The 12,084-nt window shown below is 47.6% G+C and overlaps 2 protein-coding genes across 11 annotated transcripts in view; one reads left to right on the top strand and one right to left on the bottom strand.

The window, feature by feature from the left end:
* The window catches only part of lgi3 (leucine-rich repeat LGI family, member 3), a 272,695-nt gene that overhangs the window by 108,769 nt on the left and 151,842 nt on the right, over nucleotides 1-12,084 (top strand). The window lies entirely within an intron of this gene.
* Nucleotides 1-12,084, bottom strand: part of dmtn (dematin actin binding protein) — a 73,140-nt gene that overhangs the window by 29,249 nt on the left and 31,807 nt on the right. For all 10 annotated transcript variants that reach the window (XR_011953857.1, XM_072554212.1, XM_072554207.1 and 7 more), the window contains 2 exons: nucleotides 4,498-4,653; nucleotides 2,834-2,878 (listed from right to left, as the gene is read on the bottom strand). Coding sequence is in view for 9 of the 10 variants with exons in the window: in XM_072554212.1 (XP_072410313.1) it covers nucleotides 2,834-2,878; nucleotides 4,498-4,653 (201 nt within the window). In the remaining variant the exon portion in view is untranslated. The remainder of the gene's footprint in view (nucleotides 1-2,833; nucleotides 2,879-4,497; nucleotides 4,654-12,084) is intronic.

The following is a 12,084-nucleotide window of genomic DNA, read 5'->3' as shown; positions in this document are numbered from 1 at the left end:
AGTCGACGAGATTCTGAAGGGGGCGGGGGAGTGTCCAGAAGTTGTGGTGCAGTTGGCATCAACGACACAGCGAGGGGAAGGGATGAGGACCTAAAAGGGGATTTCAGGGAGTGAGGTTGGAAGGTAAAAAGCAGGATGAGCAGAGTGGCAATCTCAGGATTACTACCGGTGCCAGGTGCTAGTGAGGTGAGGAACAGGGAGCAAGTCTAGTTAAACCTGTGGTTACAGGGCTAGTGAAGGAGGGAGGCCTTCAGATACATAAATCATTGGGGTTCCTACTGTACATGAACGACGGGTTGCACCAATGTCCTGAACGGGAGATTTGCGAGAGTACTTCAGGAGGGTTTAAACTAGTTTGGCAGGGGTGTGAGAACCAGAGCTAAAGATCAGAGGAGAAGGTAGTTGTTGAACAGGCAGAAATAGAATGCAGAGTGTCTGTCAAGAAGGATATGCAGTTGATAGGGCAAAGGGTTGGGTAAAAGTGTGTCTCTTACGATGCAAGGAGTGTCAGGAATAAGAGTGATGAACTTTGAGCATAGATCAGTACTTGGAACTATGATGTATTGGCCATAAGTGAGACATGGATTTCACAGGGGGCAGGAATGGTTGCTGGATGTTCCAGGGTTTAGATCTTTTTAAAAAGAACGGGGAGGGGGAGGGGGGGTCAAAGAGGAGGGGGAGTAGCATTGTTAATTAAAGAGTGCATCCCAGCTGCAGAAAAGGAGATTGTTGTGGAGGGTCTGTGCACTGAGTCAGTATGCGTGGAAATCAGTAACAGGGAAGGAGCAGTCACTTCATTGGATGTTTTCGCAGGCTCTCTCAATAGCAGCAAAGAGGAGGTAGAGCAGAATGGATAGCAGATCTTGGAGAGATGCAGATGTCACAGAGTTGTTGTTATGGCTGACTTCAACTCCCCCAACACTGATTGGAACCTCCTTAGTGCAGATGGTCGGGATGGAGCCGATTTTGTCAGGTGTGTCCAGGAAGGATTCCTGACTCAATATGTAGATAGGCCGACTAGAGGGGAGGCCATATTGGAATTGGTGCTCGGCAACTAGCCCGGCCAGGTGTCAGATCTCTCGGTGGGAGAGCATTTCGGTGACAGTGATCGCAACTGCCTCACCTTTACCACAGCCAAGCCTACAACGAGACGTTGACAGAGCTGGGCTGAGAAGTGGCAGATGTTGTTCAACCTGCATAAAGACAAAGTTGGAAGGTCGAATTTGAATGCTGAATACAGGGTTAAAGACAGGATTCTTGGCAATGTGGAGGAACAGTGAGATCTTGGGATCCATGTATATAGATCCCTCAAAGTTGGCACCCAAGTTGATAGAGTTGTTCAAAGAAGGCATATGGTGTTTGGGTTTTCATTAACGGGGGAGTGAGTTTAAGAGCTGTGAGGTTTTGCTGCAGCTGTATAAAACCCTGGTTAGACCACACTTGGAAGATTGTGTTGACTTCTGGTCACCTCTTTATAGGTAGGATGGTGATGCTTTAGAGAGGGTGCAGGGGAGGTTTACCTGAATGCTGCCTGGATTGGAGGGCTTGTCTTTTGAAGGGAGGTTGAGTGAGCTGGGGCTTTTCACACTGGAGAGAAGAAGAAAGAGAGGTGACTTGATAGAGGTGTACAAGACGATGAGAGGCATAGATAGAGTGGATAGCCAGAGACTTTTCCCTAGGGCAGAAATGGCAGACGGAGTGGGGTCATAATTTCAAGGTGATTGGATGAAGGTAGAGAGAAGATGCCAGAGGTAGGTTCTTTATGCAGAGAGTGGCGGGTGCATGGAAGGCACTGCCCAGCGGTGGTAGTAGAGTCAGAGACATTTGGGACATCTAAGTCGAACATCATGAGCCGAAGGGCCTGTATTGTACTGTACGTTATTCTACGTTCTAAGACGCTGGCTTGGATCTTCCTAATGGTGAATTGGAGGAAGCACCTGCTGTTTTAGTCCAAAGATGTGCAGGTTAGATGGATTGGCCATGCCACACTGCCCATAGTATCCTGGGCTGTGGAGGCTAGGTGGATTAGCCATGGGAAAGGCACAGTTACAGGGATAGGGTAGGAGGGTTGGGTCTGGGTGGGATACTCTTGAGAGAGTCAGTGTGGATTAGATGGGCAGAATGGCCTATTTCTACACGGCAGGGATTCTATTAAAAAAGATAGAGAGGGGGACTGTTTTAACGAGTTTTGAGAAGATTTGCAGGTTGAGGTTCTGGATGTAGGTTTGCTTGCTGAGCTGGAAGGTTCGTTTCCAGACGTTTCGTCACCCTACAAAGTAACATCTTCAGTGGGCCTCTGGGCAAAGCACTGCTGATGATTCCTGCTTTCTATGTATATGTTTGGGTTTCTTTAGGTTGTTGATGTTATTTCCAGTGGTGATGTCATTTCCTGTTCCTTTTCTCAGGGGGTGGCAGATGGAGGTCTAACTCGATGTGTTTGTTGAGAGAGTTCCGGTTGGAATGCCACGCTTCTAGGAATTCTCGAGGGTGACGAAACGTCTGGAAATGAACCTTACAACTCAGCGAGCAAACCTGCATCCAAGGGGGACTGTTTCACCACAGTTTCACATTGGTCATTTGAGGCTTTGCTGAAAGCTGTTTCCGTACCGTGACCTCACTGGAAACCTGATTGGAGGGACTTGAGCAAGGAATTCTGGGAAAGAATTCTGGGAATTCTGTGGCGACAATAAATCAGTCAATGGAAAGATGACTGCAGCTTTGCAAGAGTTCCTTCGATTCCAGGATATTCCTGAACCTGCTTTGGCGTATAAGGAAATAAGGATGCTTCATAATGGATCAGTTCATAAAATGAGGATCGATCCTTGCACCTTACCTCAGGGTAGGTGAGAGGAGACATCGGACGTGGTGACTGTGAGCGCTGCGGAAGAAAAGGACATTAATTATAATGAATAATCTGAAGTCTCATTTTAATAAATGGAAACACATTTAAAGACAGCCTCCACAAATTCATGACCCGAAATTTTCTGCTCGTTGCTACGCTCTGAGTTGAGCTACCACTTAAGGTCCACAAAGAGTCCACTATCATTTGGACTATCATTGGTAAAATATGGAAAATGGATCCAGATAGATTTACTGCACCAGAGATTTGTCATTGGTCTCAGGTTGTTCGATAAAGGGCAACGACTTGACCGGCTGAATACTGACTGCAGAAGACCAGCCATGTGGGTGGAAGATCTGAACGTTATTTTCGTTGTGTGGCTCCAATAAATCAGTCAATGCGCACAAAATGCGTCGTGTGTTTTCACAGTGGTCGACAAAGACCTCCATGGTGTCTCTGTCGTTGTAAACTTGCTCAAAGTTCATCCTCAGAAACAAAACACAGCACTATCTGCAGTTTCAGTGTCTGTTCTGAAGCACAGGCTCGGACTGTGGAAGTCCCAGGGGTCCTGTCAACACATGAGCCGCCTTCTGGCCCAGATGTTTTGGACTGATAGCAATTCACACTGTTGCAACTGCGTCACTGGATGCAGCCTGGCCTTATCACTTCCTTCTGGAGCTCAGGGGCAATGCTGGACTGGTTTGCCAATTCAGAGTTAAACTGGGATCACCCTCGGCAAGCTCTGATCAATCAGTTAGCTAATCCACTAGGAGCTGGATCCTGGGTGGTGACTGAAACTGACTGAGCTGGATTGGTCTGCAACGAACTGGTTCAGTGGGCTGAATGGCCTTCGTTTGTGCCATGATCCTATAACATTCTACATGACAATGATATCTCACCAATGTGCAGATGTTGGAAAAGGGCAGGAGCAGGATCAGCCGGTTCAAATAGCTATTGATACTAAAGTTAGCGGCTGACAGAGCTTTCCTTCATTGGTCAGAGCATTGAGTATAGGAATCGGGAAGTCATGTTGCGGCGGGACAGGACATTGGTTAGGCCACTTTTGGACGATTGCGTGCAATTCTGGTCTCCTTCCTATCAGAAAGATGTTGTGAAACTTGAAAGGGTGCAGAAAAGATTTACAAGGATGTTGCCAGGGTTGGAGGGTTTGAGCAACAGGGAGAGGCTGGTTTCCCTGGAGCGTCAGAGGCTGAGGGGTGACCTTATAGAGGTTTATAAAATCATGAAGGGCATGGACAGGATAAATAGACAGTCTTTTCCCTGGGGTGGGGGAGTCCAGAACTAGAGGTTTAGGGTGAGAGGGGAAAGATATAAAAGAGACCGAAGGGGCAACCTTTTCACGCAGAGGGTGGTGCGTGTGTGGAATGAGGTGCCAGAGGAAGTGGTGGAGGCTGGTACAATTGCAACATTTAAAAGGCACATGGATGGGCATATGAATAGGAAGGGTTTAGAGGGATATGGGCCAAGTGCTGGCAAATGGGACCAGATTAGGTTGGCGTGGACGAGTTGGACTGGAAGGGTCTGTTTCTGGGCTGTACACCTCTTTGACTCTATCACTCTATGACTGAAGCACAGCCACATCCAAAGCTCAGAGCTCTGGAGAAAACTCGCCACTTCTTGCCAGCAAAGCACTGTACCTCAGCAGACCCCACTGGCTCCGGTCTCTCTGCACAGAAGTAACTGTAATGTGGTTCGTAGATCATCAGGTCTGGCCGCTCAATCTCCAGTATTGCCTTGTCTTTCGGGATTGCAGCCAGATCTTTATAGGCCAACACCTGGTTATCCATCTTCGCCTGTCGGGCAGAGAGGAGAATTAAGGCAGCTTGCTTCATTTGGGCACTGTATTCAAAGTGGTGTCAAGCCCCTCAGGGGGAGCTGGGACTGACGTGAATCTGTGTGTCACCAGCACTTCACAGAGTTTCCCTCCTATTTGTGACGATACATTGACTTTAAGAGTTTATTTTGTCCTTTTTTATTAAAGACAGCTTTTAAGACTGAGGTGACGAGCTGTCTAGTTGCATGAGGCCTTGTTTTTCTTTAAAAGTTATAAAGCAGAAAGCAAAAGGGACTGTCAGAGAATACAGGAGGATATAGATATTTTGAAGAGTTGGGCGGGGAAGTGGCAGATGGTGTTCAATCCAGAAAAATGTGAGGTGATGCATTTCGGTAAGACTAACTCGAGAGTGAATTATACAATGAATGGAAGAGCCTTGGGAATAGTTGATGGGCAGAGAGATCTGGGAGTGTAGGTCCATTGTACCCTGAAGGTTGCTGCACAGGTGGTTAGAGTGGTCAAGAAGGCATATGGTATGCTTGCCTTCATCGGACGGGGTATTGAGTATAAGAGCTGGCAAGTCATGTTCAAATTGTACAGGACTTTGGTTCAGCTGCATTTAGAATACTGTGTACAGTTCTGGTTGCCACATTACGAAAAGGATGTGGACACTTTGGAGAGGGTACAAAGAAGGTTTACGAGGATGTTGCCTGGTATGGAAGGTGCTCACTATGAAGAGAGGTTGAGTAGGTTAGCTTTCTTTTCATTAGAAAAAAGGAGATTGAGGGGGGACCTGATTGAGGTTTACAAAATCATGACGGGTATAGACGAGGTGGATAGAGACAAGCTTTTTCCCAGGGTGAAGGATTCAATAATGAGAGGTCACGCTTTCAAGGTGAGAGGTGGAAAGTTTAAGGGGGATACACGTGGCAAGTACTTCACACAGAGGGTGGTGGGCGTTTGGAACACGTTGCCAGCAGAGGTGGTAGAGGCAGGCACGGTAGATTCATTTAAGATGCGTCTGGATAAATGCATGTGTAGGTGGGGAGCAGGGGGATACAGGTGCTTAGGAATTGACCGACAGGTTTAGACAGTAGATTTCGTTCGGCTCAGGCCTGGAGGGCCAAAGGGCCTGTTCCTGGGCTGTAAATTTTCTTTGTTCTTTGTTTTTTGGAACAATCAAAGCCCTCACAGGACCAGGATGTTTAGTCCCTTCATTTGTCAGTGGCAGTCGGTGCCGAGGTCTTGAAGAAACGGAAGCTATTTTTCCCCTCTTTCAGGGTTTTGTTGAAAGCTCTTCCCTTTGCTGGAGAAATATGTGAGACAATCTGTTTTTTAAAGTTGCCTTTTGCCAAGGATCTGTTTTTGGGATGTTACTGTTTTGCAACGGTTAATTAGTAAAAGTTCCTGAATCTAATATTTTGTTAAGATGTCCTGTAGAGTTGCAACTGAGTCAATTATTTTCCTTATTCTTTCTCTTGTGGGATTTTAACTCAAGTTTATGAATAAATTATGTTTTGCTTACCATCGAGTTGATTGACAAGTGAATTGCATCTGGAAAGCAACACCTTACATTTACTTATAAAATAAGAAGCAGTTAGGATCTAGGCTACCTTCTTCATGTATTTTGAAGGGATTTGGTCTCATCCACAACGTACAATTTGTGCCAGCATTTCCTGACAGGGATATCTCCTGAGCCTTTGTCGAACTTTAGTTTAGCCACACGTGGAATGTTGCAGACAGTTCTGGTCACCACACGACCAGAAGGACATGGTTGCTTTGGAGAGGGTACAGAAAAGGTTGACCCAGATGTTAGAGTTGAAAAATGTGGTGCTGGAAAAACACAGCAGGCCAGGCAGCATCCGAGGAGCAAGAGAATCGACGGTTCGATTCCGGAAGAAGGGCTTATGCCCGAAACGTCGATTGGATAGAGTGGAAAGTGTGAGGGGTCAGTTACGAGGGGACACAGGTTAAAGGCGCAAGGAGGAAAGTTTACAAGAGACGTGTGAGGCAAATGTTTCACACAAAGAGTGATGAGTGAGCAGATGGGGACAGTCTGCGCTGCGGTCAATGGCAACACACTGTGGACCACCGGACCTTCGGACAATGTCTCTGCAAACCGAAATGCCTCAATGCTGTCCTCAGTAATCGTAAGACTCCATTTGTCAAAAGGAATGATTTCTCTGCCACCGGGGAGAATATGAGGCCTTTGCTCAGAAATGATTGTTCAGGATAATGACAACAGACCTTGGTGACGGAAAACAATTCGGAAACAGTTACTCAGGGTTAAATCAGTCATCACGTGGATCGCTGAGGGAGAATGTGCGGGAATTGAGGTGTCAAACTAATTTGTCGGTGTTTATTCAGGTGTCAATGTGGTTTCTTTGGATTTCCAGACAGAATTTGACAACAGGTTTGTGAGGAAAGTTGTAAGTCAGGGTATAAGAAGGACAGTGGTCGCATGTATTGGTCTGAGGGATAGGAAACGGAGAGTTACAGTGAATGGATACTTTTCAAGCTGGGGGGAATGTTTCTTGTGGAGATCCCCAGGGCTCAGTATTAGGAGCTTTGCTTTTTCCTGATATATGTTAATGGGCTGGATCTTGCTGTGCAGGAGACCCATTTCCAAGTTTGCAGTTGACACGAAACTTGGAGGAATTGGGAGGCAGTGCGGATCTCCAAACGGACAGTGGCGGAGCGGGCAGAGAGCTGGCAGGTGAGATTCAATGCAGAGACGTGTGAGGTGGTACACTTTGGTCGGGAGAGCATTGGAAGACAATAATAAAACAGAGGGTCCAATTCGAAAGGGGGTGCAGAAGCAGAGGGAGCTGGGGGTGCACAGATCAGTGAAGGTGGCACTTAATAAAGCCCCCAGTGCTTTATTAATAAGGGCAGAGAATACAAGAGCAGGGAGGTGATGTTGACCTTGCACAAGACATTTGTCCGACCTTGCACCCAACTGCTGCCCCTCACAGACCGCCATGGGGAACTGGCGCTGGAGCTGAATTGAACTTATCGCCACGTGCACAGTGAAAAGCTGGATGAACGTCAGACCATTCAGGAGCCTGAGAGGGTGACAGAGATGAGTTAGAGGGAGGCAATCACACCTAGTTACAGGATTGAAGGGAGCTGGGCGAGCATCAGGAGAGGGAAAGGGAGTAGGCCGACATTGCAGGGACCCCTTGTGGGCGTCCCCCTCAATAATAAGAATACTTAGCTCGGAGGGAAGGGGGGAGAATAGGACAGCGAGAGTGATGAGAGATTCATTGGTGAGAGGATCAGACAGGAGATTCTGCGATTGTGAACGAGATTCCCGAATGGGATGTTGCCTCCCGGGCGCCAGAGGCGGGGATATCTCGGATCAGGTTTACAGGATTCTTAAGGGGGAGGGGTGAGCACCCAGTCGTTGTGGTACGCGTCAGTACCAATGACACAGCTCAGGAAAGAGATGACCTGAAAAGGGTAGATTGGGAGTTAGGTTGGAAGTGAGAAGACAGGCTGAGCAGAGGGGTGATCTCGGAATTGCTACCGGTGCCACGGGCTAGTGCGGCTCAGAACAGAGACCGAGTGCAGCTGAATACGTGGCGACAGGGCTGGTGTAGGAGGGAGGGCTTCAGCTATGTGGATCATTGGGATACTTTGTGGGGCAATGCAAGAAGGATGAATTGCACCTGAACTGGAGGGGTACCCAATATCCTGGGTGGGAGGTTTGCTGGAGCTCTGTGGGAGGGGTTAAACTCGTTTGGCAGGGAGGGGGTGGGAACCAGAGGATGGGATTGCTGGTGTACAGCCAGCTACAGTGTGCAGAGTCCGTGAGGAGGGATAGACAGTTGATAGGGACAATAGTGAAGAAGGCGTTTGGAATGCTTTCCTTTATCAGTCAGAGTATTGAGTACAGGAGTTGGGAGGTCATGTTGCAGCTGTACAGGACATTGCTTAGGCCACTGTTGGAATATTGCGTGCAATTCTGGTCTCCTTCCTATCGGAAAGATGTTGTGAAACTTGAAAGGGTTCAGAAAAGATTTACAAGAACGTTGCCAGGGTTGGAGGGATTGAGCTGCAGGGATAGGCTGTTTTCCCTGGAGTGTCAGAGGCTGAGGGGTGACCTTATAGAGGTTTACAAAATTATGAGGAGCATGGATAGGATAAATAGACAAAGTCTTTTCCCTGGGATTGGGGAGTCCAGAACTAGAGGGGCATAGGTTTAGGGTGAGAGGGAAAAGGTATAAAAGAGACCTAAGGGGCAACTTTTTCACACAGAGGGTGGTACGTGTATGGAATGAGCTGCCAGAGGATGTGATGGAGGCTGGTACAATTGCAACATTTAAGAGGCATCTGGATGGGTATATGAATAGGAAGGGTTTGGAGGGACATGGGCCGGGTGCTGGCAGGTGGGACTAGATTGGGTTGGGATATCTGGTCAGCATGGACGGGTTGGACCGAAGGGTCTGTTTCCGCGCTGTACATCTCTATGATTCTATGACCCTATTTGCAGTCAGTGTGATGGGTTAAAATGTGTCTACTATAACACATAAAATATCAGGAAGAAGGGTGCTGAACTTCGAGCTTGGATCAGTACTTGGAACCATAATGTTGTGGTCATCACGGAGACTTGGATATCACGGGGGATGTGGCATTGCTGATCAGGGATAGTATCCCAGCTTCAGAAAGGGAGATCATCAAGGAAGGTGGAAGTCAGAAACAGGAAAGTGCAGCCAACTTATTGGGAGTTTTCTACAGACCCCCGAATAGCAACAGAGACACTGAGGAGCAGATTGGGCGGCAGATTTTGGAAAGGTGTAGAAATAACAGGGTTGTTGTCATGGGTGATTTTAACTTCCCTAATATTGATTGGAACCTCCTTAACTCAAATGGTTCGGATGGAGCAGTTTTTGTCAGGTGTGTCCAGGAAGGGTTCCTGACTCAATATGTAGATAGGCCGACTAGAGGGGAGGCCATATTTGGTGCTAGGCAACGAACCCGGCCAGGTGTCAGATCTCTCGATGGGAGAGCATGACGGTGATAGCGATCATGACTCCCTGACCTTTACTATAATCATGGAGAGGGATAGGAATAGACGGCATGGGAAAGTATTTAATTGGAGGAGAGGGAATTACAATGCTATTAGGTAGGAAGTGGTGCACCTGAATTGGGAACACGTGTTCTCAGGAAAATGCATGACAGAAACGTGGAGGTGGTTTTGGGAGCAGTCGCTGCTAGGTTTGTCCCACTGAGGCAAGGAAGGGATGGCAGGGTGAAGGAACCTTGGGTGACAAGGGATGGAGAACATCTCGTCAAGGGGAAGAAGGAAGCTTACTTAAGGTTGAAGAGGCAAGGATCAGCCAGGGCTCTAGAGGATTATAAGGTAGCCAGGAAGGAACTGAAGAATGGACTCAGGAGAGTGAAAAGGGGCATGATATAGCTTTCGTGGGTAGGATTATGGAAAACCCTAAGGCATTCTGCACTTACGTGAGGAGCAAGAGGATGGCCAGAGATGGGGAAGGGCCGATCAGGGATAGTGCAGGGAACTTGTACCAGTAGTCAGAGGAAGTAGGGGAGGTCCTTCATGAACATTTTGCTTCAGTATTCACTAGTGAGAGGGACTTTGTCGTTTGTGAGGACAACATGAAGCAGGCTGATATGCTCGAACAGATTGATGTTAAGAAGGAGGACGTGCTGGAAATTTTGAAAAATATAAGGATTGATAAGTCCACTCGGCCAGATGGGATATACCCATGGTTACTACAGGAAGTGAGGGAAGAGATTGCTGCACCTTTGGCGATGATCTTTGCGTCCTCAGTGTCCACTGGAGTCGTGCCAGATGATTGGAGGGTGGCAAATGTTATTCCCCTGTTCAAGAAAGGGAATAGGGATAACCCTGGGAATTACAGACCAGTCACTCTTACATCTGTGGTGGGCAAATTATTGGAGAGGATTCTGAGAGACCAGATTTATGATGAATTGGAAAACCACTGCTTGATTAGAGATAGTCAACATGGCTTTGTGAGGGGCAGGTCATTGTCTCACAAGTCTTGTTGAAGTCTTTGAGGACGTGACAGAACACATTGATGAGGGGAGAGCAGTGGATATGGTGTAAATGGATTTTAGCAAGGCGTTTGATAAGGTTCCCTATGGTACGCTCATTCAGAAAGGAAGGAGGCATGGGATACAGGAAAAATTAGCTGGATACAGAATTGGCTGGCCCAGACAAGACAGAGAGTGGTAATAGATGGACAATATTCAGCCTGGAGCTCGGTGACCAGTGGTGTTCTGCAGGGATCTGTTCTGAGACCTCTGCTCTTTGTAATTTTGAGAAATGACTTGGATGCGGAATTGGAAGGGTGGGTTAGTGCGTTTGCCGGTGACATGAAGGTTGTTGGAGTGGTGGATCGTGTGGAGGGCTGTTGTAGGTTGCAACGGGACATCGGCAGGATGCAGTACTGGGCTGAGGAGTGGCAGATGGAGTTCAACCTCGGAAAGTGTGAAGTGATTCACTTTGTCAGGTCGAATTTGAATGCAGCACACAGGGTTAAAGGCAGGATTCTTGGCAGTGAGGAGGAACAGAGGGATCTTATGGTCCATGTCCATTGATCCCTCAAAGTGGCCACTCAAATTGACAGGTTTGTTAAGAAGGCGTATGGTGTGTTGGCTTTCATTAGCAGGGGGTTTGAGTTTAAGAGCCATGAGGTGACGTTGCAGCTCTTTCGAGCCCTGGTGTGAGACCACACTTGGATTATTGTGTTCAGTTCTTTCATTATAGGAAAGATGTGGAATCTTCAGAGAGGAGATTTCCCAGGAAGCTGTCTGGACTGGAGGGCATGCCTTATGAAGACAGGTTGAGGGAGCTGGGCTTTTCTCATTGGAGTGAAGAAGGATGAGAGGTGACTTGATAGAGGTGTACAAGATGATGAGAGGCCTAGATAGAGTGGATAGCCAGAGACGTTTTCTCAGGGTGGAATTGGCTGTCATGAGGGGTCATACTTTTAAGGTGATTGGAGAAAGGTTTCGGGGAGATGTCAGAGGTCAGTTCTTTCCACAGAGAGGGATGGGTGCGTGGAATGTATTGCCAGTGGTGGTAGTAGAGTCAGGTATATTATACACGTAAAAACAATGACTGCAGATGCTGAAAACCAAATACTGGATTAGTGGTGCTGGAAGAGCACAGCAGTTCAGGCAGCATCCAACGAGCAGCGAAATCGATGTTTCGGGCAAAAGCCCTTCATCAGGAATATGAAGGGCTTTTGCCCGAAACGTCGATTTCGCTGCTCGTTGGATGCTGCCTGAACTGCTGTGCTCTTCCAGCACCACTAATCCAGTATATTATACACGTGTAGTGTCTCCCACCCTCCCTCCTCCTCTCACCTAAAAAAAAGGACTCAGTTAGCTGAACAGGTAAGCTACTTAGTGTTCTTGTTTTGGAGACTAAGTGTAGAGTTATGGCAGCGCAGGC

This window comes from Chiloscyllium punctatum, chromosome 35, assembly GCF_047496795.1.
Source record: "Chiloscyllium punctatum isolate Juve2018m chromosome 35, sChiPun1.3, whole genome shotgun sequence".
NCBI lineage: Eukaryota > Metazoa > Chordata > Chondrichthyes > Orectolobiformes > Hemiscylliidae > Chiloscyllium > Chiloscyllium punctatum.
The sequence above is the reverse complement of the archived record's forward strand: the minus strand, read 5'-3'. Positions and strand labels throughout refer to the sequence as shown.